We start from the raw sequence: 23,638 nt of genomic DNA, 5'->3' as shown, positions 1-23,638 counted from the left end.
TACAGCCTGGCAGAGGGGTGAGGGTGGAGCTCACTGCAAAACAAGTTTGCATTTCCCACATATACAGCGTTGTTTCTCTGCTCACAGCAGTTTTCAGAGTGGGGAGGAAGAAAGAAGCGGTGTGTGCTTGTGGTTAGGGCAGCCCTGGGTCAGAGCCTGGCCTCCAGCCTCTGCCCGCGTGATGTGGGCCAGCAACAGCAACCACTGCAGCACTCTCACCGCTCAGATGCAGAGCTGGGTATGCCCCAGGCACCCCTCGTTTCCTCACAACAAGCCTGTGCTGTGGGCAACCTGTTATAGAGGAGGACACCAAGCATGGGTGAGGCAGTCACTCGCCCGTAGTCACACAGCTAGTAAGGGTGAAAGTAGGATGTGGCGCCAGGTCCATCAGAGCCCAAACTCACAAACCCCAGCTTCCCTATACTCCAACCTTCCCACACCTCAGCCTCAGTCTTCCCATCTGTGGAATGGAGATGATTATACCCACTTCAAAGGGCTATGGTTAGCATGGAGCATGGTAGCATTTATAAAGCCCTCTGAACATGGCTTAGAGGTGGCTCAGCCCCTGACACCCATCGCCTACTAGACCAGGTCAGATGTATTGGGCCCGTTCTGGTAGGAGGACTGAGGAAATTTGTGTTGACTGAAAATGTCCTGTTGCTGTGGGCCTGCCTGGGAGTTCTTTGGTTCTGTTGGATCTGGTGGAAGGTTTGCTCCTCTGATTTGCTTTAGAAACTGGTAAATCGAGTGAGCCTGGGGCCCACCCTGATACCCAGCTGCATTCCCTACCCAGGTGTGGACGATGGTGAGGACATTCCCCGGGAGATGCTGATCGGGATCTATGAACGGATCCGTAAGCGAGAGCTGAAGACCAATGAGGACCATGTGTCCCAGGTGCAGAAGGTGGAGAAGCTCATTGTGGGGAAGAAGCCGGTATGTGATAGGCCCTGGTACGTGGTGGGCCTCAGCACCACCCAGGCGGGGCTGCCTGCCAGGCCTTCTCACTCCCACCCACCCCACTCCGTGTGGTCCCTTCCAGCAGGGCTGGTGAATTCTGCCAGGGCTTGGGGTTTTTTCGAGTGTCTCCTGTCATATTTGGGAATAACAGCTATTGGCTCTGCGTTACAATCTGAAGAGAGCTGAGGCTCTTAATAATCCAGCAGGCCAGGGTTGTGCAGTGGCTGAGTTCTGGGCCCCTGACACTGGCAGGCTTTCCTGGGTGGTCCGGGAGTACCCTGGGACCCCTCAGAGAGCTCTGCCAGAGAGAGTGGGTCCCCCACATACTGGCTGGGTGGATCCCAAGGGGACATGTAGGGAGGGGGCACTTGCAGCATTGGCCCGGGTGTGGCTTTGAAACATGAACACCCTTTTGTTGGTTTCACATTCTCCCGCAGATCGGATCCCTGCATCCTGGGCTCGGCTGTGTGAGTATTTCTCTGCTTTTACCTTTGTGGGTAGCCCGCCGCCCTGGGGAGGCCCAGCATCAGCCAGTCCGCTGGCTCCCCAGGCTCTCAGAGCCCAAGTGCTGGCTGCTTGAGTTCATTGCTGGGGTGCTGAGGAATCAGATGTTCGTAATTACCCCAGCCTCAGATCTCTGCAGGCCCTGAGGCTGTGGTGTCAGGGGAGACTCCTGCTCCCTCTTGTCGACGCCCTGTTGAGCCCAGCCCCCAGACCCTGCGCCTGAAACAGACTCTGATGTGTCCTCTGAGGCCCTGCCCTGTCCGCTAGCCGGCCCTGCTCTGTGCTCTGTCCCCCACATCCCATGCCCCAGGCTCTCCCAGTGCCTGCCTCCTCACCCCCAGGACCCGTCCTCTGCCATAGCTTTGTGGTGTGCCCACACGCCCCAGGACACATGCACACAGGGTGACTGGGCCGCTCGCCATGACCCTCCTTATGGACTGGCGTTGTCCCTCAGTCCTGAAAGCAGCTCTGCCTGCCCTCACCCTCCCCAGCTTCCCCTGCAAGAGACCAGGCCCCTCACACCTCCAGCCCATGCTCCCCGAACCCTCCCATTCTCTCTCCTTCACACCTTTGCAACCTGAGCCCCCCAGGCTGGGCCACATTTCCCCCCCCTCATTTTAACGCCCAGATGTGCCAAACTCAGGTAGCCCTGGCCTAGAGCGCCCCTGGCAGAGGCAAGCCCCTGGCCTCAGGACAGTGATCCCGGGGATCCCACCCCTTTGACCGTCTCCCCCGTCCTGCATGAACCTGGGCACTCCCAGAGCCAGGCCCTGATGGCTCATCCCTCGCCCTGAGGCATTGGGCCTCAAGGGCAGCTGGAGCTATGACCATGTTGGGAGCTTGCATGAGCTGTCAGGGGCATGTTCAGGGTAGATGTGGGGAGCGGAGGACAGGGCCAGGGCAAGTGCCACAGAGTGGCTCTCCAAAATCCTGGCTGCTGGCTCAGGATTTTGGAGAGTCTTTCAGGCATCAGAACCATAGGAATCTTTTATAGGGAGGCTTGGTAGGGTGGGAAAAGTCCTGGGGCCTGGAATTGGATCCTGGCTCTGCCACTTCCTGGTTTTGTCGTTACTTCTGTGCCTCAGTTTTTCCTCATCTAGAGTAGATTCTCTCTGTAAAGACTTTTGCAGGGCTGAGTGGCCTCATGTGTATGACCGGCACATTGTGGGGACTCCAAATGTGACTCGCTGTCTGGCCAGAGGCTCCCAGGTGAACATGATAGTTTAAGAAGCCTGGTACCTGCCCAGAAGAATGGAAAAGAGGTCTCAGCAGAAGCAGGGGCACGTCCCTAGTCCTTCAGGAGAGCAGAGATACGGGATTTTAAATAGTGGCTCCTGAGAACAGAGTACAGGAAACTGCCATGAGCCAAAAGACACATCTGCTCTTCATTGTCTGTGAGGGAAGGCATTTTTGAACTCAAGGCCTATGCGCCGGGTTTCTAGCTTGAAGGGCTAGAATTCTCCACTGCGGCCCCCAGGGCTCCTAGAGGAGAGCTGGGCGGCCGTGGCAGGACAGCCTCTCCCCACACAGGTGCTCTCTCTGCCCCACCGTCGGTTGGTCTGCTACTGCCGGCTTTTTGAGGTTCCAGACCCAAACAAGCCCCAGAAACTCGGACTACACCAGCGAGAAATCTTCCTGTTCAACGACCTCCTGGTGGTATGTGGCTCACCCACAAGGCATCGTAGCAGGGACCTCAAGCCTGAGCCCAGGGTCCACGTCTGGCTGTCTGCATGGGGAAGATGTGCATGCATGTGGGGGTGCAAAAGGGAGGGTTTGCCTGGTGTCTTTCACACTGATGCACGTGGAGACAGACTTCATTGGCTCATATACAGGTCCAGAGGGGGATCTTTGGCTTTAGTGTCAGCTGTTTCCAGAGCCTCTGCCAACGTCAGCAGCACTCCTGTTTGCTGTCTGCACCTGTACCTTGTGTGACACTTCCTCGGGCAGGCCCCTTCCTCAGACGGGCTCTGTCCAGGAAGGGGAAGGTGGCCCCAGCAGCTCCAGACCTGATCCTGTCTGCTCAGCAACTGTAGAATCCTCTTCCTAGACTGAGCAGAGGTTGCAGAGTTAGCCTTTGTCACTGCACATCCCTCCCTAAGCCTCTCTAGGCCAGGCAGGTGCAGTGCTTTCTGATTGGCTAGGCCTAGGTCCCAAGCCCCACCTCCTGGAGCCCTGGGCTGGTCCCTGCAAGACCTATGGACTGAAGGAAACAAGGGCTGGAGGTTTCCCCAAAAGGAAACTGGGGTGCTCTTGCCAGATAAAAAGGTGGCATGGATGCTAGCCAGATGGGGGCAGAAGTGCCCACTGCAGAGAGAAGGGAGAGCTTGTCCTTTGGATTTCTGTACCCCTGCATTTCACAGGCTTTCTTGCCAAAGATGCCCATGTTCTCGATTGGGTGTGAGGACTGGCTACCCCTCTCTGACCACTGATGTTGAAGTCAGATGTGTAGGTTCAAATCCTTTATGAAGAACTCCTGACCTTGAGCGAATCCCTTCCCATCTCTGAGCCTCCTCCTCTGTAAGATGACTCTCAGAAGGTGGCAGGAGTCCAGTGAGGTCCTGGACATAAGACCTTACATGGTGCCTGGCATGCCCTAGAGACCGGGGAGATGTGAGCTCCCCTCTCCCCTCCCAGCCCAGCCTTTGGCTGCCACACTGGAAAGTTCCTTTCCTACTGCAGACCAGAATAGCAGCCAAGGACCGTGGCGGGCCAGCAGGGATTCAGGGATCACGTCACTAGCCCAGGGGCCAGTCTCCCTGCAGGCCGTCACCAGGCATAGCTTCACACTCTGGTTGTTCCCGAGAGAGGAAGCCATGGCTGCTGAATGCCACCTGTCCATTCCTGCCCCTCAAGGTGCCAAGCCCCGGGTGTGTACACCTCACCTGGCTGTGAGAAGGCACTTGAGGGGGCTCCATGCTGTGAAGTGCCTACCACCTCTGTGCCAGGTTGTGGGGCTCTGTTGCCAGCCAAGATGGCATCGAGGTTGTGGGGACAGGAACCGTTGTCCGAGTCTTGGAGTGGAAGGCCATGCCCTCCACCCACGTGGGCTTGTCCGTGTCCTCCTGACTTTGAACTCCAGGAGGATCCTCTGACCAGAGGTCCCACATAGTCATATAGTCACTGGCCCCCGAGACACTGTAGCTCAGCTCTGTCTCTGGCTGCCTCCAGGTCACCAAGATCTTCCAGAAGAAGAAGAACTCGGTGACGTACAGCTTCCGACAGTCCTTTTCCTTATACGGCATGCAGGTCCTGCTCTTCGAGAACCAGTGTAAGTCTGCCCCCAGGGCCTGCCTGGAAGAGCGCACGTCCCAGCTTACGCTCTTTCTCGTGGCTGCTTCGAGGACAGAACCCCAGGGGGCTTCGACGCTCACCCCTGTTTTATCCCCAGAGAGCAGATTGCAGCTAGGAGCTCCGGTGAGCAGTAGGCACAGACCCTCAAGAGGCCTATCAGTCAGCTGAGCCTCATGTAATAACATTGGACAGACACTCAGTTTGCATTTACTGGTACTTCGTGTCTTGCAAGTGATAAGATTTTTAAATTTATGGCAGAAATACATTTATTTAAATGTTGATAGAAAAACATTAAGTCATATAGGTGATATGCAAACATGGCCCAGAACACAAGCGACAGCAACCCACGAGTGTCCGCGGAAGTGAAGAACTGAGCCCCTCAGCCTGGGTCAGATCCCAGCTCTGGCTCAACTGCTGTGTGGCCTGGCTCTGCAACCCCTCTGGCCTCTGTTGCCTGGGTTGTAGAGTAGTGCCTGCCACAGGGCCTCCATCATAGCTGCCGGAACACAGTGCTTTGCAAGGGTTAATTTTGATGCCCTGCTACAAGGCCCTGGGTGAGGCCTTGGGGCCTGGGAGTTTGGGAGGCTCACACCTGCAGCACCCCACTGGCTTCCATTTTACCTTGCTCCTTTCACTCTCCACGGCTTCTAGATCCCCCTCCTTTGTCCCTTCCCTGTTGGAGGCTGAGCCAGTCCTCCTGGGCTGGGGAGCAGGGGGCCACCTGGAGTGTCCTAGGGAAAGAAGCTGAGTGTCCCTGCTTGAGTAGTAGGGGTCCCTTATCCTCTCAGAACTAGGTGTCACTGTCTGTCTAATCAGCCTTCCATCTGCAGGTTAAAACAGTGTCAGGGACCCGCAACTGGACCATCCAAAACCACAGGCCTTGCGCCTGGATCTGGGGCTCTCTGTCCCCTTCTGTCTTCATGGGACCAGGGACAGCCCGGCAGGAGACCCTGCACTCCCTGTATGCCCTGCTCCCCACATGCCCAACAAGGGGCACGGCGTGCCTGCCCTGGCTGCCTCCCCACCTCCTGCCATTCCTGTCCCATCGCAGGCTGCAAGTCATGCCTTGCCTTGGTCCCAGGGGAAGCCAGTGCCATGCCCACATTGTCCTGACCAGCAGTAGCCTGCTCTCTGAGATGGTGGCATTGACCCCTGACCCCCAGGGCTGGGGTGGGAACTTACTGAGATCCTGGCAGCAAAGCTCCCAGCAGGGGGCCAGGACCACTGTGGACCATCAGGGCAGAGGCTGCACCTGGATCATGTCTACGGTCCCAGGGCTTGGCCTTAGATCCTGGGTGCCGGGTGCTGGCAAGAGCCAAGCCTGCAGCTTCTATAGGACATGCCGTCATTCCAGGGGTCTCAAATTGGCAGCCTGGGAGGCAGGCCCAGCTCAGTTATCTTTTATATGGTTTGCATATTTTTTAAAAAATTGCTGAGCCAGTCTCTACATCAAAATGTAGATATTTTGGGCCTCTCTGAAAATCAGAAGGTTTGGTGTCACTAGGCACATGTTCCCACGTGGCAGTAATGGGCTGCATATACATACATGTGCACACATATGCACACAGGAGCACTCTGCAGCTGCCCACAGGCCCACCTGGTCTGAGCCAAGGTAGGATTGGTGCTTGGTCCAAGAACCTTCAAACATCCAGTGGCTGATGCTCTGCCAGTGACTCCCGCTGCAGGAGCAGCACTGCCAGGAGACCAAAGCCCCCAAGACCCTGAGAGCCCGGAGGTGGCACCAGGCAGGTCTGGGCACAGGGTTCCTTGGCTGTGGAGTGCCCATAGTGCACCCCATGGGAGCTGTGGGCCACAGGCCATTCAGGAGAATGTGGCGCTCACTGCTGTCCAGAACTGAGATGACTAGAGAAGACCTTTCTCAGGATGCAACCTTTGTCCTCCTCCAAGACTAGGCACCTGGCAGAGTGCCCAAGGACCTGGAAGTCAGGGGCTTGGTCTCCACAACCTTAAAGTTAGGGAAGAATGGCGGCCCCAGCAGCCTCCCCTGAGCTCGGCCACTTTTGTCCATGAGTCACATGTGGAGCAACACAGACCATCTTTCCCAAGTCGGGAGATGAGGTTGCTCTGCACCCCTGCAGCCTGCCACTGCGGAGGCTGGACTCCCGGCACTCGTCCCAGGCTCACGCACAGCTCAGCCCTACCATTGTTTCCTGACCAGAGAGGAGGTTGCAGATAACACACTGACCTGTGGGCCTCCCTCCCCTCTTCTTCCCTTTTGCAGACTACCCCAATGGCATCCGGCTCACCTCGTCTGTCCCCGGAGCAGACATCAAAGTGTTAATAAACTTCAATGCCCCCAACCCTCAAGACCGGAAGAAATTCACTGATGACCTGCGGGAGTCCATTGCAGAAGTCCAAGAGATGGAGAAGCACAGGATAGAGTGTGAGTACCAAGCCTCATGGACAGAAGGCCAAGACTTGCCAGACACTGGCACTTGCCTCCCCATGTCAGGGCAGTGACTTCACCTGAGCCCACAGAGACAAGCTGTCTCCCAGTCTTTTCTGGCCTTCCCTATGGCCACGTGATGGGGCAGTCTGTGTTCCCAGGCTGCAGGAGGCACAGGGGGAGTCCAATCCAGGACCCGCCCTACCTGTTGCCTGTCATATGTCCAACAAAAGACCCTGGCTCTCTGGTCACCCCGTGCACAAGAGCCTGCAGAGTTCCCAGCTGGCCTCTCTGCACCTCGTCGTCTTCTGCATCAGGCTTAACCGACTGATGGGTCACACAGCCAAGGCCATCCCTGGCTCCAGGTCTACTCCTTGGAGGCACATGGGGCTCCCTACCACTGCCCCCTCTGTGGAAGACCCTGGCTAATCTTTGCTCATCTCCCAGACGCAGGCAAGTCTGTGCCTCCCTGTCCACCCCAGAGCCTGGAAGGTGACTGTCCTTCCTGCAGGTCACAAGGCCCTCTGGTCTCTGTAGCCTCCCTCCTGGGATCTCCTTTCTGCTCTTTTGTCCAGGGTGGCCATCATACCCTCTTTCCCAGAAACAACCCTTCCCCATTCCAGGCAGATGGTGGCTCAGGACAGTGCTAGCTCCAAGCACAAGGCCCCGTCCCCCGCCCACTCCAGGCTGTGCTCCTCTCACCAGGACCCTCACCCTCTCTGTTCCAGCGGAGCTCGAGAAGCAGAAAGGCGTCGTGCGGCCCAGCATGTCCCAGTGCTCCAGCCTCAAAAAGGAGTCGGGCAACGGAACACTGAGCCGGGCCTGCCTGGACGACAGCTACGCCAGCGGTGAGGGCCTCAAGCGCAGTGCCCTCAGCAGCTCCCTGCGGGACCTCTCGGAAGCCGGTAAGAGCTTGGCCTAGAACCACCTTGCTAGCCCAGCGCATGCAAGACCGAGGCAGGGCGTCTGCATTCGGGGCATGCATCACGCGGGGCGGGGCCTGTGGCAAGGCCAGTGCGGCATTTCCCCTGACCTCCCGCAAAGCAGAGCAGCGTGTGATGTGACGCACAGAAAGGGCGCCCCAAAAAGACGCAGGGAAACAGGACCCAATCGTCAAAAAGAACGGCATTGCATACGAATTAGCTGGGGAAGTCACCCCCATTTTCCCTTTCTTCTTCCAAGGGTTTTATTTACTTCTTTATTGATTTGGGAAGTCGCTCTAGCCCAAGTGAGCCAGCGGCTGTGTCCCATGCTGTCTGTGCAGCCGCGTCCCTGTGCTTCATGCTGATGAATGAACTTGTGCGGAACCCTCTAATCTGTCTGGCGCCCCCTTGCCCACTGTCCCTGGTCTTGCTTTCCCTGCGGGGCCTCCTCTCCTGGGAAACCCGGGCCTCGTCCAGCCCAGCCCAGAGGCCATTGAGCAGCGGCCAGGGCTGGCTGCGGGGTCCGGGAAAGCCCTGGTGGGAACTGTGATGTTGTGGTTGTTTCTTTGTTTCTGTGTGTGTTTAATTTGCTGCCAGCTGTTTAACCCCCAAGCAAGCAGCACCCCTGAAACTGCCTACATGGGGGTGGGGCACCGGGAGCAGCAAGGCTCAGGGGCTTTTGCCAGCAGCCGTGGCCCAGGCTCTCCCTCATGGGGCAGGAGAGACAAGAGGCACGGGCTGACCGGTGGGTGCCGGCTCGTGCTGCTGCAGCCTGTGTTGCTGCTCAAGGAGCGTACGGGAGGGTATCATAGCCACCCTCGGCCGAACAGTCTGTCCACCAGTCAGTGAGCTTCTCCTGGGAGGGGCCCCGGGGACTGCCTGGGGCTGCAGTGACCCAGCTTGTCCCACGCAGGTCTGCCCCAGGAGCCTGGTGTGCCTGTTTTGGGAAGACCCCCCTCCTGGGGTTGCCTGCCCCACCTGCCCCGCCTCAGGACTCCCTCCCGCACCTGCCCGTCAGCAGCCTTGCCTCCCCTCAGCTTAGTCCCTCTCAGGCCCTTTGGAGTCTGCCCTTTTTTTAAGTTGGATTTTTTCCTTTGTTTTCGTTTTGTCATTATTATTATTATTTGCCATAGTAAAAAAAATCAGAAATTCATTGCCAGTTGCCAGCATGAGGGTTGAACCCAGGGCTTCTCAACCTCGGCTTGATTGACATTTTGGGCCAAGTGACTCCTTGCAGGGGGACCATCCCGGGCTTGGCAAGATGTTTACTCGCATTCCTGGCCTCTACTACTGGTTGCCAGTAATATCTTCCCTGTCATGACAGTTACTGATGTCTCCAGAAATTGCCAGGTGTCCCCTGGGGGACGGAATCACCCCTGGTTGAGAACCACTGGTTTTCCCAGTGGCCTTGTGAAACACAGCTAAATGTCACTGGACTGCTTTGGGCCTCTGCAGGCTGTGGGCCAGAGCCTCCGTTTGAGTTTGTGCAGTGTGGCGGGTCCTGCCCTCTCCCTCCCCTTAGCCCCTCTCAGGCAGCAGTGGTTCTGCCAGAACCCTTGAGCCCCATTCACCCCAGGGCCCAGCGGTCAGGACCTCAGCTGTCCACCCTCTGCCAGAGCTTGGGGGTTGGATAGCCATGTGCTGGGCCCACGTTTGTGTGAGGGGTGGGCCCAGGGCCAGCTGCTTTCATGTAGTGTGACGATTGCTGTTGTCATTTGGGAATTCTGAGCTCAGAAGGATAATAGGGACTGAGACCCCGCCCTGGGCCTGCCATTGAAACAAAAGGAACAGATCTCAGGGATCCCCCTGTACCCAGAGAGGTTTGGGGGTGAAGTGAGGTGGGGTTGGAGTCCAGGTAGCTGCCGAGGCCCCAGGCTGGGGAGAGGCCACCTGTGATTTCCCATCGGGACAGGCGGGTGCTGGCAGCCTTGCTGGGGAGGGGCAGGGCTGGCAGCAGGAGAGGTCAGATGTGCTCTGGACCAGATGGGGCTTGCTGCAGGCTCCCCAGCAGCAGCATGGCCCCACCTCACTCACCACGGCCCTCACAGCACTGAGCCTGAAACACCACGATGAGCCTGTGGAAGAGGTGAGCCCACGGGACAGTGTCCCCTCCATGTTTGACACATCACTGCTTCTGGAGCAGGAGACCCTGAGAGCAGCTGTCCCAGGTCTGCACTCGACATCCATCCAAGGGAGGACATACCACAGATATGAAGCCAGGGGACTGATGAAGTGGCCATAGATGGTGCCTGAAGGAACCCATCCTCAGGAGCCTGCAGAAGCCTCTGTCGTGCCAACAGTTAGAGGGAAGGGGGCTGGCACCGGCCCCACTGCAGTGCATTGCCTGGTGTCTCAGCCCTGGTCTTCCTTGGGCCAAGACTCCCCACCCGGTGCTCATTCCAGCGGCACAAGAGCCCTGCTGACCCAAGACCAAGGACCCAGCAAGGACTGTGGAAACAGGGATCAGCTGAGTGGTGATGGACACTGACCAGTGGCCCCCAGCGGCCCTCCTGCCCCTCCCTGGCCAAGCTGCCCAGCTCTGAGTCCTTACGGAGAGGAACTGCCTGCAGTAGTCTCCATGTCCTGTTACAGGGGAGCAGTGGCAGGCACTGGTGGTGGGTGGACAGAGCAGCGGCCCTGCCACGTGTGAAGCGGGCCAGGGCCTAGAGAGGGTGGTGCTTCCTCTTGCCCTGGCCACATCCCTCCCCACCATGTCAGGCCCAGCAGAGAACATGGTGCAGCATGCAGATGTCACAATCAGACAGCCTGAGCGCATCCCCCACCTCTGCCTGCCCTCTCTAGCTGTCAGACCCTGTGGGCCCGTTTCCCCAGCTGCAGCGAGGGAGTTGATGCATGGAAAGCCTTTCAGGCATGCCTGGCTCAGGCAGCGCCGGCCGAGTGTGCGTAGCTATCATTTCTGTTGTGGTCATTGACACTGAGCAAGGCCACCAGCCTGGCCACAGCATTGTTGAGGGTCACAGGACAAGGATCCTGGGTGGGCAAGAGAGCACTGCCACATGATGCCCTGCCCTGACTCTGAGGAAGCTGAAAAGGTTGTGAAGATCCATCCTGGGAGCCCTTCAAGAAAAATGGTTCCAAGTCCCTCCAGGCTCTGCCTAGGGCTGGCTTGACCTGGTCAGCACGCGTGTGGTGTGAGCCACTATTCTGGCCTGCCTGAATACTTCATCAGCCTGTGAACCGGGGCAGCTGTGGGAGGCTGCGTACACATGGGATATCTGCACAGCTGGCTGTGGGCAGTTATGGTTGTGGGTGTACCTGTGAGCACAGGGCTCTAGGACTCAGCACAGAGGGAGCCCTGGGGTCACCTTGCATCTCTTGCTGACCTGAGACATTGAGAAAGTAGATTGTAAGACACTCAGCGTCACTCCAAAACAGCCAAGTAAAGAACTCCTAAGTGTTCGCCCAAGTTGGGCAGGGTAAGGAGGGCCATGTTCAACTCCAGGTGGGGACACTGTGTGGACCCCCAACCCCAGCCTTCAGGCCTGGCCCAGGTCCTGTCAGAAGCTATAGGCCAGCCAGAAGGAGTTGCCGGATACAGACAGGGGAGGCCATCTCCCCTCTGGCCCTGGTTTTTAGTCAGCCAGAGGAGTCCCAGGTGTTAGGGGTAGGCTAGAGAGCTGATTTGAAAACCCTAGAGACAGTGGCGCTCTGTCCCTCCACATTTCCACATGGTGCCACAATGTCCCGAGTGTCTGATGGCTGTGGCCACCCAAGAGGGCGGTGGAGGAGGGAGGCCGTGTCCTGGGAGGCTGGACTCTACTTTGCTCCGTGTCCCTGGACCACTGTGTTGGGCAGGAAGGGAAGAAAGGTCAGCCCTTCTTCCCACACTGGCTGAAAAATGAGGAAATGTGAGCCTCCTCTTCCTTCTGGCTGAGAATTAGGGCCAAGGTCCTACTTGGCTGTCCTAGTCTTCAGCAACTGGTGTCAAGCTCTCTTCCCTGATGTGCCGTGTGGCCCTTTCCCAGTAGTGGTCTCTGAGGGCCACATCACACAAGCCCGAGCCACCCAAAGCCGTTTGCTGACCCCAACTCCCACCTGGACATCTGGTTTGGGGTTAAGAGGCAAGGCAGAGGGGCTGGACTCTCCTGAGTCTGTGCTGTGATGCCCAGGCCGAAGCCATGCCAAGGCACAGCCCAGCACACTCAGATGGCACAGGGAGGCTCGAAGCCCACAGCACTTCCTCCACCTGTCACTGGCTGGTGGCCTTAGGCTAACTGGGAGGTGCAGTAGCTTTCCCAGAGGCTGGGGACGGGGCACAGTGGGGAGGCCCAGCAGTTGCTTCCTTCTTCCAGGCTCCTGGGCCCAACCTGGCCTAGGGTCCAGCTCTGAAGGCAGCGTGGCCAAGTTATCCAGCGTTAGAGGTGGCTGGGTGAGCAGGTCTGGGTGTGAACCCTGCTGCCTGTGAGAACTGGGCCTCAGCGTCCCCCTCTCTGATATGGACACAGTGGCGCCGATAGGGTTGACATGTCCAGCGTGGTGCTCAATACATAGTGATGCTGCCCAGATGGAAGCTTCTAGAATGTCAAGTGGGGAGGGCTGTTTCTCCCTCCCTGTTCCCATCCCCACTCCCAGAGAGCTGGCCAGTGCCCAGGCCCCTAAGGCTGGGCCCGTCATGCTCCAGGCTTGGTGTTCCTCAAAAATCCACGGAGAAGTCCTCAGGAGGGACTGTGGAGGCTGGGCGGGGCCCGGCTGGGCCCTAGGCGCCAGGAGGAAGACCTGGCCTTGCTCTAACGGACCCCACACACTGAGTGCCTGCTGTGTGTCCTGCACTGGGGCGTGACGAAGATGCTGGCAGAGACCTCCTGGCTTAGGGAAGGCTTTGTGGCCCCTTTGGGGGGTGGTGCCAAGCAGAGGAATCCCAAGCTGGAAGGTGGTTTCTGGCAGCCCCCAACCGTCTCCTGCCCCTGGCCAGGGCACTGCACAAACCAAAACTGAGCTCCTGCGGGCAGCCGGGAGGAAGCGGGGATGTGAAGTTGTTTCCTTTTCACCCTCAGTGCTCGTCCTGCCAAGAAGGTGGGGGCATATATGTGTGTGTGTGGATATACACATATATATGGCAGTCACTGAAGGTGGGCATGCAGGACCTGCCATGCTGTTTGCGGCTATGTGGAAGCTGCCCTCACCCCTCCCCATTCACCCGAGTCAGGGGTGAACACACTAGTTGGGGGCGTCGGGCCCACCTGTACACATGCCTCAGCCCCAGGGTCCCTCTCAACAAACTAAAATTGGGGCTGGTTTTTAAAAAAATTTTTTTTTTTTGCTTTTCGAAAACTTTATTTTTAAAATTCATTTCTGCACTGCTGCTGGCTTCCCCACTGAGCCCCTCCTCCGACCTCTCACACCTGGCTCCTGCGGGCAGGTGGGCTCAGCACCTGTGCCTGCTCCCAGCAGGGGTGCAGGCTCCGTGGCAGCAGCGTGGCGCCAGGCAGGCAGCGCCCCCAGCCTCATGTCCGCGTCTAACTTCTGGTATTGCATGTTCTGGGCAGGGAAGCGAGGGCGTCGCAGCAGTGCGGGATCGCTAGAGAGCAATGTGGAAGTAAGTAGGAAGCGCCTCTGTCCAGCTGGCTGTCCTGTGTCGCCTTCCCCAGTCCTCGGTTCATATCTGTTGTCCTTTTTTTTTTTTTTTTTTTTTGGTTTTTTTTTTTTTTTTTTTTGCTCTTCCTTCCCCTACTGCACAGACGCAGACACCCACTCCCCGCCCCTGCCTGCCCGGGACCCTGTGCATGTCAGCTTCTCCTCTGTGCCTAGAAACATCCATGCCTCCCACCGCTTGTTTTGGACTGAACAGTGGGGGTGGTTCTGGATTTTGTGTTTTGGTTTCTGCTTAATCCTATCACCTGTGGTCCTTGAGCATGGTTGACCATCCCCAGCTTCCAGCACCCCCCCACCGGCCATCCGGCTCCCACTCATCCTCCACACTTGCTGTTGGATGTTTTTGCTGAACCCTTGACTTCCACGCCCGCCCATCCTCATCGCTTTCTTCTTGGAGTTTGATGATTGCTGTGTGTCTGCGGCAGGACACCATGGAATTGCTTAGCTTGTGGGAGGAGGGATGTCTTGAGAGAAAGAGATTCAGTGTGGATTTCATGATATTTCACTCATCCTCCGGCCATCTCTGTATTACTGTTCACATCTCTACCTCAGCTTGCAGATCTTTTTCTGTTACCTTCTTTTTCCTTGTTTGGTTTGCAGTAGGCAGCTGCAGTGAAATGCCTAGGCAGCCCATTCTCCCAGAGGACAAGATTTCTGAGCCCCACCTGTCCCTGTCACCACCTCTCCCGAGACCTCAGGACCCACATGGGCAGAGCACATGCCCTCAGCCCAGTTGAGCAGTCCCAGGAGAGCTGAGGGCCCTGTTTTCAGCAGGAGCAGGGCTCCTCCTCCAGGCACATCAGCCCCTCTGCACTCGCCACACACAGAGCACAGACATCCCAACCTAGGGGTTCCAATTTGAAACCTCAGGCTGCTACTGCCAGGGCCAAAGTGCTTATCAAAACGAGACTGGAAGTCCTTCTGCTGCGGCGGTCAGAGAGGCGGGCCCCTCCCCTGCCCTCACTCCCCACTTTGGTCAAGGCCAGTAACCCCCAGCTGCCCTGCACTGTAGTGAGAGGAGGTGGGGCCCAGTCCAGCCTCACTCAGCCCCACCCTCTGGCCAGTGAGTTGAACTAAAGCTTAGCAGTCAGTGGGTGAATTTTTACATTAAAAAAAAATCATTCTGACCTAAGTGCTTGAAGATCTTTTAATTTTGATTTCTATGAATTTCCTTTTTAGGGGTCCATCATTAGCAGTCCTCACATGCGCCGGAGAGCTACATCAACACGAGAGTGTCCATCTCGCCCACACCAGACTATGCCCAACTCATCTTCCCTCCTGGGCTCCTTATTCGGGAGCAAGAGAGGGAAGCCCCCTCCCCAGGCCCACCTGCCCTCAGCCCCAGCCCCCCCACCCCCCCACCCACCGGTGGTCCTGCCTCACCTGCAGCACTCTGTGGCTGGCCACCACCTGGGGCCCCCAGAGGGGCTGCCGCAGGCCCCCATGCACGGGCATCACACCCAGTACTGCCACATGCAGCAGAACCCTCCCCCGTACCACCACCACCACCACCACCACCCGCCCCAGCACATCCAGCACGCACACCAGTACCACCACGGCCCCCACGGGGGCCACCCAGCCTACGGGGCCCACGCCCATGGCCACCCGCCGCTGTCCTCGGCCCATGTGGGGCACACAGCGCACCACCATGGGCAGCCCCCTGCCCCACCGCCCCCCACCAGCAGCAAGGCCAAACCCAGCGGCATCAGCACAATTGTGTAGACAGCCTGGGCAGGGGTCCCAGGCTCCCTGAAACAGCTGCACACCACACAGGGCACGCCCGGGGGTCGCCAGCCACACACCAAACCCGGGGCACTTCTGTTGCCATCATCTCTCCCTGCTGCCCCTCACGGCCCAACCGGAGCCCCAGGAGCCCACAGGGCTGGTGTTGTGTGGAACAAAGGCCCAGATTTCATTTAGCGTTGGCACCCTGGGCTCCACTCACCTCAGTCTGAGGGATGGGTGGGCCTCAGACACCATCAGCCTTGAAACGGTGCCACCAGCCAAGTAGATGTTGAACTGCCTCCCCCACTTCAGCTCTCAGCTCCCTGTGCCCTAATTTACATGCATATGAAAACCCAACCTAGAAAACGAAGAAATGAGATACAAAAACAGACAAAACAAACCCCAAAACTTGCTGCATTATTGCTCTTTTACTGACAATGGGCAAAAAATTAAGTAGACCTGATATGGTTGATGAAAATACGTAAGTAAACTTTATATAATATAAATATATAAATATATAAATATATATATATATATACTGTATAGGTAGTACTTGTGTGTGCAAGGCAGGCGTTTCAGTCCACAACATTAGCAATACCCACCTACAAGGAGCTCCACTTACCTAATAGGAAGACAGTACCTTAGCTGGGTGTGTGACACAATAGACCAAACCCTAAATGCTAGGAACAAATTCAGATACTTCATATTTTCATACAAAGAAGTCCCTCTAGGACTGGCTAAAATCTTTACAAAATCATTACTAACTGTGCCAAGTAACATAGCATCTAACTGTTTAAAAAGTCCAGTATTGCTTTGTATAAATCCTTATTTTATTAACAGAATGCTATCATAAATAGTATTATAATGCTCTGTTATTTCAGGTAAGCAAATAGCTAAACTGCAGTACACTCTACAGTAGCAACTCAGGACAGCTGGTTACGAGCTGGTTGTCTTAGAACATTGGTTACACAGATTCTTAGACACTTTAATGGCTGCGATAACTGTGAATCTCCATGATCCATGTTTCTTTTATGCGCATATGATTTAATGCACACTCATTCAGAGTCCTCCGAGAGGGGCCCATACACGGCAGAAGTGTTCATCTCCAACGTGAAAGTGACCAGCTCTCATCCTCGTCTCCCCAACACCATAACTTCCTCATCCCGCCTCCAACCCACACCAGGCTGAAGCCCTCAGAGAGTGTTTTCATCAGGAACCACTCTCGAACCTGAAGGTTGACTTTAGCGTTTAGCAACCCAGGGCAGTGTGTGTGTTTCCTGTTTTGTTTTCTGAGTGGTAGCAGTGATCATCGTAATTCCATGTAGCCATGTGCTAGCAGAACCCCTGTGTCATCACCGTGGCCCGTGTAATCCCAGCCGACGAGTGCCCGGCGGAGCCCCCGCTGCCTTCCCATGGTCCAGTGAGCTGCCAGGGCATCACATGACTCTCAGCTGTGCTCTTGTCGCTTCTGTGTTGTGGTGACACCATGCGCTCCCCGGGGCCAGACCTGCATGCAGCGGGTCTGTGCCTGAGTCACCCACGGGCCATACTTTGTAGTTTCAGCCTTTCGAGCCACTGCAGCCGTCAGTGCTGTGCTCCTAAGCCATGGGACCCGAGGACTGCCCCCCGGCGCCTGCCCAGGCGGAGGCCCTTTCAGAAAGGGCGAAGCTCACGCCTGACTCTGCGGGCCACGGGGCCGCGTGCTCAGTGGACAGCGTGGTGAGCCGTGGCCGGACGGCAGGAGGAGAGGGGAGCCCCCTCTGGCTGTGTGTCACCTTGGCTGGCTGGCTGGCCGGGGTTTTGCCTATTTCCCTCCTCACATCCCTCCCCTCAGTCATATCATTGAGATCACCGTACCAGCAAATCTGCAAACCAAGCACTTTGTTAATCTCCACAGAGAGCAAATACAGCAATCTAGAGTTTAGCCTTTTTAAAAATAAGTGTGACTTTTACCTGCCCACCTGTGTCCTCCCATTGGCGTGGCATTTCTTTCTTTGGTGTCTGCTCAGAAAGAAACAGCATGGGAGCGTGTGATTGGGTCCAGGCTGGGCTGTCGGGGAAGCGCCCTGGTGTCCCCGACTCCTCAATTCTTGGGTCTTTTTTAAAAGCCAGGCTCCCCAAAGCATTGTCTCACAATTTTGAGGAGGAGGTTCTGACCTGGAAGCGTTAAACTGCTGCATGTCATCTGGCGTCAGCTGTGGGGCTGCGCTCTGCGTATCGTGCATTTGCAAAATGTATTGGTGTGACTGTAAACACATCGTTGAAGTAAAGCGATCACATATTGAGTATGTCAGCTTCTCTCACCCTCTTCTGTGCCCAGAGGAGAGTCTAACTGTAACCTTTAGGTTGTTCCAGAAAAGATTCAGGCTGTTTGGCACAGAATTGCTCTTTCTGAAGGGTAGCACTAATAGGAACAGACAGTAAACCCCAGGAGGGGCTTTCAGAAAACTCTCCCTCTCCATCGCCATCCTGCAATCTCCACAGCCTCGGGCTGCCAGCCTCGGGCACTGTCCTCGGTGTGTCCTGGAGCTGTGCTGGGCAGCAGGCCTGGGCCCACTGAGCCCCTCCTGGGGTTTCCAGCCACACTCAAGTCTGTTCCTTCAGGCTAGTAAGGTTTCATCCTGTTTTATTTGCAAGCTTATCAAAAGTTTGTGGAAGATACATTGTTGGGTTCCAGAGGCTGGAGTCATGCTGCCCACACCTTGTTTGGGAAGCAAAAGCTCTCAGTGAGCTGGTGTCCCCGTGTGTCTTTCATGGGACTGTCCCCTTTAGATCCCCACCTGTCACATCCATAGCTTTGGGGTCCTGTCATCACATCCCACGGGAGGGGAGGCAGGAGGAGGCCGAGAGCCCCAGGATGTCTGCCTGGTCCCTTCTCACTGTGAGGATGCCCTTGGCATACCTTTCTCAAGTCACACAAATTATTGCAGTTACATACAGAATTGCTGACAGGAACAGGAGATGCTGAGGGAAACAGCTGGCAATGTGACAAAAGTCTTTTCTGGGACAACAGTCAAATCATGTATTTTTTTAAGTTTACCAATGAATTGTACAACAATGTAAAAATAAAGTTCATCCTAATGTGATGTGCCCATCTTGCTTAAAAATGTCTTCAGCATCCAGTGCAGAGTGATCTTTCCCTCACACGCTGCATGCGGCAGGAGCCTCTTGTTTTTCTTAATGAGCTGAAAAGACAGCAGATGTTCACAGCTGATGCTGGATGTTGACTCAGCTCCACGGGAAGCTCTTTGCCCACAGGTAAGCACGCACAGTCTTAGAGTTCTCCTTGTAAAATATCATCACCCTTCCTGCCTGAGAAACGAGTGCATTTGTATTTTATATAACAACAATAGTCAAGGCAGCATTGCAACACTGAGCAGGGTGAGGTGGGGGTGCCGAGCACAGGACAAGGGGGAGGAGGCCTGCCCTCCATTCAGATGCATCTGCGTCGCCCTTCTATGTGCAGTCACATTGAGACGGCAGACAGCATGCGTCTCCTCTTGGGAGATATCTTTTGCCTCCAAATTGTTTGAAGCAATTAGAATCAGGTCCTGAATCCCCAGACTGTTCAGAGACTTCAAGGGACACTTGCCTCACAAGAAGCCTGGCACCCCCACTATGTACCTCTGGGAGGAAAGGAGTGCGTTCGTTTTCATCTGCATTCTGTTTGTCATTGGTAACAGACTATCAATGTAAAACCATGGTTGTGATCATGTGGGGAAATCAAATAAATCCTTTGAAACTCTCGGATTCTCACTTTTTCTGAAAAGTCCAGAAGTTGTCCTGTTAGCCAGACCCAGATCTCCAACTGATGAGTTTCCGTGTTCCTTGTGATTCTGGGCACTCACTTTCCTTGAAGACATTGGACTGACTTGACTTTGAGGACACTGATACAAAATTTAAAGGGACACATCACAACCAATAGAAGATTTCAAAGGTATTTGTAATTTCTAGCAACTTTCAACAAGTGGTGGTCCTTTCATGAAGTTAGAGGGGATGAATTCTATTAAGCGTTGAGGTACACTGGTTATGACTTAGGGAAAAACAAAATACTCAGTGGCCCAGTCTCCAGTAAAGATGGATGATGACATGAGGTCAGAGCAGCCTGCGTTTCCATGGCTAATGTCATGTGCAAAGGCCAAGATGGTAAAGTCATTCTCCTGGAAGGACGAGGCCTGTGAGGATGTAATTGGCTTCTACGATTTCTCCTTTCCTGGCCAAACATAATTCCTGAGAACACCACTTTAAAGTTTCACTGCATGGGATAAAATGAACTGGCAGATCTAACTAGTGGAAAACAAAAAAAGTTAATTTTGGTGACTAAAATGAGCTCTGGCCCTCCCTCCGTACAGCACATTCTGATTGAAAGATGTTCTCACATGGGCCCCCCTCTTCCAGTCTCATTCATAGCCGCTACTGGCTCATCCAGACTGAAACCAGGAAACCAGCCATTTCAGTGCACACACACAAGTGCCTTGCGCAATGCCTATTTCTGCAACTGGAAGTCCATCCCTTTTACAGACCAGGGGCCCTTCAAGAGAAGCTGGGTACAAAATTCCCTTAAATACCCGGTTCTGCCTCAGGGTTTGATTTTACGATGCAGATCTATAGCCCAGGAGCTCCTGGAGGTAGGTGAGCTAGGCCAGGGCTCCAAGGAGGTGATCTTCTGGGGATTGTGTTTGTCTCCCCCTGCCCTGAGATTGTGAGCTGCATGATCCGCCTCTGTGTGTCCAGTGACAGCCCCAGGACTGGGCTTGTCAGCATGCATCTAGCTGAAAATGAATGGATGGTTGGAAGAGGCAGGGGTTCAGGTCACACCACCAGCAGCAGCTGGTCTTTGAGGGTACCGATCATTGACATAATTAAAAAATGTATGGAAACTGGTTTGCTCATCCCCCCCGCTTCCCTTGACACTGAGAAGTCTGACTGGGAGACACCTGACTCAGACCTTGAGATCATAGTTCTTTCTCCTCCCTGGCTGCACATGACTTCTGGGCCACCGAATCCCAGGAACATGTTTAGCTTCACCTGACCCCTCGGCAGCTGTGACTCTGTTCGTGCCTGCTTCCTTGAAATGCTGGTTCCCGGGCACCTCTGGGCCATGTGCCCTTTCTGCTCTCTGGAGACTCCTTCACAGTCTCCTGTGCAGGCCAGTCCTCCTCCATGGAGGTCGTGTGTGGCTTAGGTCAAAGCCAAGCCCTCTTCCTCCCTTTCCCCTCTCCTGAGGCACCCTCACTCAAGCCCACGGTTTCAGTCCACCTTCTCCATGCCCCTGGCTTCCACATGTTCTCTCCAGCCCAGACCTCTACTCTGGGCACCCATGTCCCCTTGGTGTTTCTGACAGCCCAGCCCTGCAAGCCCTCCATGACCATGTTCTTCATTGTATAGCCCCGTTCAGCGGAGACCTGGTCCTCTCCTCTGTTCCCTGTGTTGGCAAATGACATTACCATTGACTTGTTTAAACCGGGACCTGGGGTTGCTTGTGACCTTCTCCCTGGTGTCCCGTCCATCTTTCCCTGAACTCTCTTGATTTGTGCCTCCTGCTTCTTCTGGAATCCATCTGAGTCTTCACGTTTCACCCTACTGCAGGCCCTCATGTCTCTCTCCTGGACTAGAGCTCCCTTCCTTGGCACTGGCCTTCCTGGGGGGACCCCTGTCTATTCCCCACAGGGGTCTTGCTCTGTTGCCAAAGCTGGAGTGTGGTGGTGCAATCACGGCTCACTGCAGGCCTGAGCTCCTGTGATCCTCCCACCTCAGCCTCCGGAGTAGCTGTGACTACAGGGGCGTACCACCATACCTGACTAGTGTTGTTTGTAGAGACGGGGGTCTCACTATGTTGCCCAGGCTGATCTCGAACTCCTGAGCTCAAGCCATCCTCCCACCTTGGCCTCCCAGAGTGCTGACATTACAGCCATGAGCCACTACACCCAGCTGCCTAGCCATGGAGTCATTTTTTTAAGGTGCTCCTGCTTAAAGCCCTATCGGTGATTTCCTGTTGCCCTTAGGAGGAAAGAAATCCCATCCTTCACGTGGCCCCTGCCTGCCCCTCAACAGTCACATTCCCCTCACATTCCAGCCATACCAGCCTTGACTGTTTTGTTACTGTTCATGCCTGTCCTCTGACAGTAAAGGTCAAAAAGTCAAGACAGTGTCTGTCTTTGTACACGCTGTAATCCCAACATGGAGAACAAAGTGGATTTCCTAAGTGAATGCCTTGGGAGCACAGCAGGAAATGTGCTACAATGCATGACGCCACGTGGCGGCAACGTGAGATCAGGGCCCAGGAACGTGGGCTGGGGCCCACTGGCATATGCCTTGTTAAGTAAAAATTGGGGCAGTGGTCAGAGGCTTTTAGACATTGTGTTTTAACTTATGTCGAGTGTCTTTTAACATGTAGTAAATCTAGTGAGAATAGATTGATGAAAAACAGGAAAAAAATGTCCCCACAATCTCACTACCTCAAATCACATATAATTGAGTATGTGGCCAACTGTTCTTCCATCGTCCCTCCATACATATTTCTCAGTCACCTAGTTTACATCTCTGAAGTGCTTCCCAAACAGTACTGTCAGTGTTGCTTGGTGCCCCACATGGAAAGTGTCATTGGTCACACACCTCTAGGGAACGATGCATTGCATGCAGTTCAATGCGTTTCTTTCTGCTGGACCTTTTAGAGCCTTTGGAAAAGATGGTGTGCATATATGAATAAATCCCTGAATGATAGCCTGTGCATTCTACAGAATACAGTTTAGTAACAGTGTGTGCGTAAATGCTATTCTTTTTCCCTTAATCTACTGTGATGAGGCAGTGGAAGACTCAACAATTTATAATGTCTGCATAACATTCCACCTTACAGATGTCCCATAACGTGTTGCCATGCAGATAGTGTTGTGTTGGTGAACAAGGAACAAACGGAAAGAAATAATCGAGTTTCTGACAGAGTTGGTGATTCTGGCGAGGACTGGAGCCCAGAGAGGGGGACACCATGGTTTGACCACAGTGCTGAGTTCCTGAGATGACCATGGACCCTCTTTTGGTGCTGCTGGAGGCCAGGTGTCCCCTGAGATGCCTCTTAGCTCAGTGCATTCAGTTCAGTGCCCACTTTTCAAGAGACCCCATCTCACCGCTCAGCCCAGAACAGGCCTGTGATAAAGACCTGGGGGCTGCTGCTTGCAGGCATGGGGTGAAGGTCGCCCACCCTCATTTCTAACGTGGAGCTTCAGGACTTTCAAGGCCCTCAGGGAAAGCTTTTCTTCCTTGTCTATTATTCCTAACCACACCCCACCCCCACCTCCACATTAAAGTGTTCCAATTAAATCTGACAGGTAGGACCTGAAGCACTTTGTCATTTTCTATGTAAATAGGGAAGAACACATTCTAAAATAAAAATACCAGAGGATAATACCTGAATTGGAATCTCTTCTCACATCCTCTGAGTACTTTTCAAAGAACAAGAAGGAGGGGTCAGATGCTGTGACTCACCCCTGTAATCCCAGCCTGGGCAGCATAGTGAGACCTAACATCAAAACATTAACCAGGCATGGTGGTGCCTGCCTGTGTTCCCAGCTACTCTGGAGGCTGAGGTAGGAGGATTGCTTTAGCCGGTGAGGTCAAGGTTATGTGAGCCATGATCACCCCACTGCGCTCCAGCCTGGGCCACAGAGCAAGACCATGTCTCCAAAACAAAGGAACAGAGTCACCTATAGCTGTCAGACCTACACTGTGGGAAAGAGGGGAAAACCACAAAATTCACTTAAAGGTCAGTGGGAAAATAAACATTTTAGAGCAGCAGAGTTGACGTAGAATCACTTGCCGGTGGCGTGCAGGGGCAGGGGGTGCACAGTGGGAGAGGGTGGGGAGTCCCTGTGGAGGTTGTGGGTGGGGTGCAGGGGTGGGGAGTGCACAGGAGAGGGTGGGGAGTCCCTGTGGAGGTGGTGGGTGGGGTGCAGGGGTAGGGGGATGCACAGCGGGAGAGGGTGGGGAGTCCCTGTGGAGGTTGTGGGGGGGGTGTAGGGGTGGGGGGGGTGCACAGCCGGAGAGTGTGAGGAGTCCCTGTGGAGGAGGTGGGTGGGGTGCAGGGGTGGGGGTGTGCACAATGGGAGAGGGTGTAGAGTCCCTGTGGAAGTTGCGGGGGGAGTGTAGGGGTGGGGGGGTACACAGCGGGAGAGGGCGGGGAGTCCCTGTGAAGGTTTTGGGGGGGTGTAGGGGTGGGGGAGGT

The 23,638-nt window shown here is 55.2% G+C and overlaps 1 protein-coding gene across 13 annotated transcripts in view; it reads left to right on the top strand.

Moving 5' to 3' along the window:
- IQSEC1 (IQ motif and Sec7 domain ArfGEF 1) overlaps nt 1-19,165 on the top strand; it is a 394,136-nt gene extending 374,971 nt beyond the window's left edge. For 9 of the 13 annotated variants that reach the window (XM_032149766.2, XM_032149767.2, XM_032149773.1 and 6 more), the window contains 8 exons: nt 794-933; nt 1,395-1,424; nt 2,992-3,117; nt 4,630-4,729; nt 6,995-7,156; nt 7,888-8,064; nt 13,590-13,639; nt 14,875-19,165. In XM_032149766.2, the coding sequence (XP_032005657.1) occupies nt 794-933; nt 1,395-1,424; nt 2,992-3,117; nt 4,630-4,729; nt 6,995-7,156; nt 7,888-8,064; nt 13,590-13,639; nt 14,875-15,417 (1,328 nt within the window). In that variant the 3' untranslated portion in view covers nt 15,418-19,165. Of the gene's footprint in view, nt 1-793; nt 934-1,394; nt 1,425-2,991; nt 3,118-4,629; nt 4,730-6,994; nt 7,157-7,887; nt 8,065-13,589; nt 13,640-14,295; nt 14,838-14,874 lie in introns of those variants that run through there. The other 4 variants (XM_058437294.1, XM_032149768.2, XM_058437295.1 and 1 more) reach the window with 3 other exon arrangements.
- The last annotated feature ends 4,473 nt before the right edge of the window (nt 19,166-23,638 follow it).

This window comes from Hylobates moloch, unplaced genomic scaffold (assembly GCF_009828535.3).
Source record: "Hylobates moloch isolate HMO894 unplaced genomic scaffold, HMol_V3 SCAFFOLD_4, whole genome shotgun sequence".
In the NCBI taxonomy this organism is placed as follows: domain Eukaryota; kingdom Metazoa; phylum Chordata; class Mammalia; order Primates; family Hylobatidae; genus Hylobates; species Hylobates moloch.
This window is presented reverse-complemented; position numbering and strand designations above follow the sequence as displayed.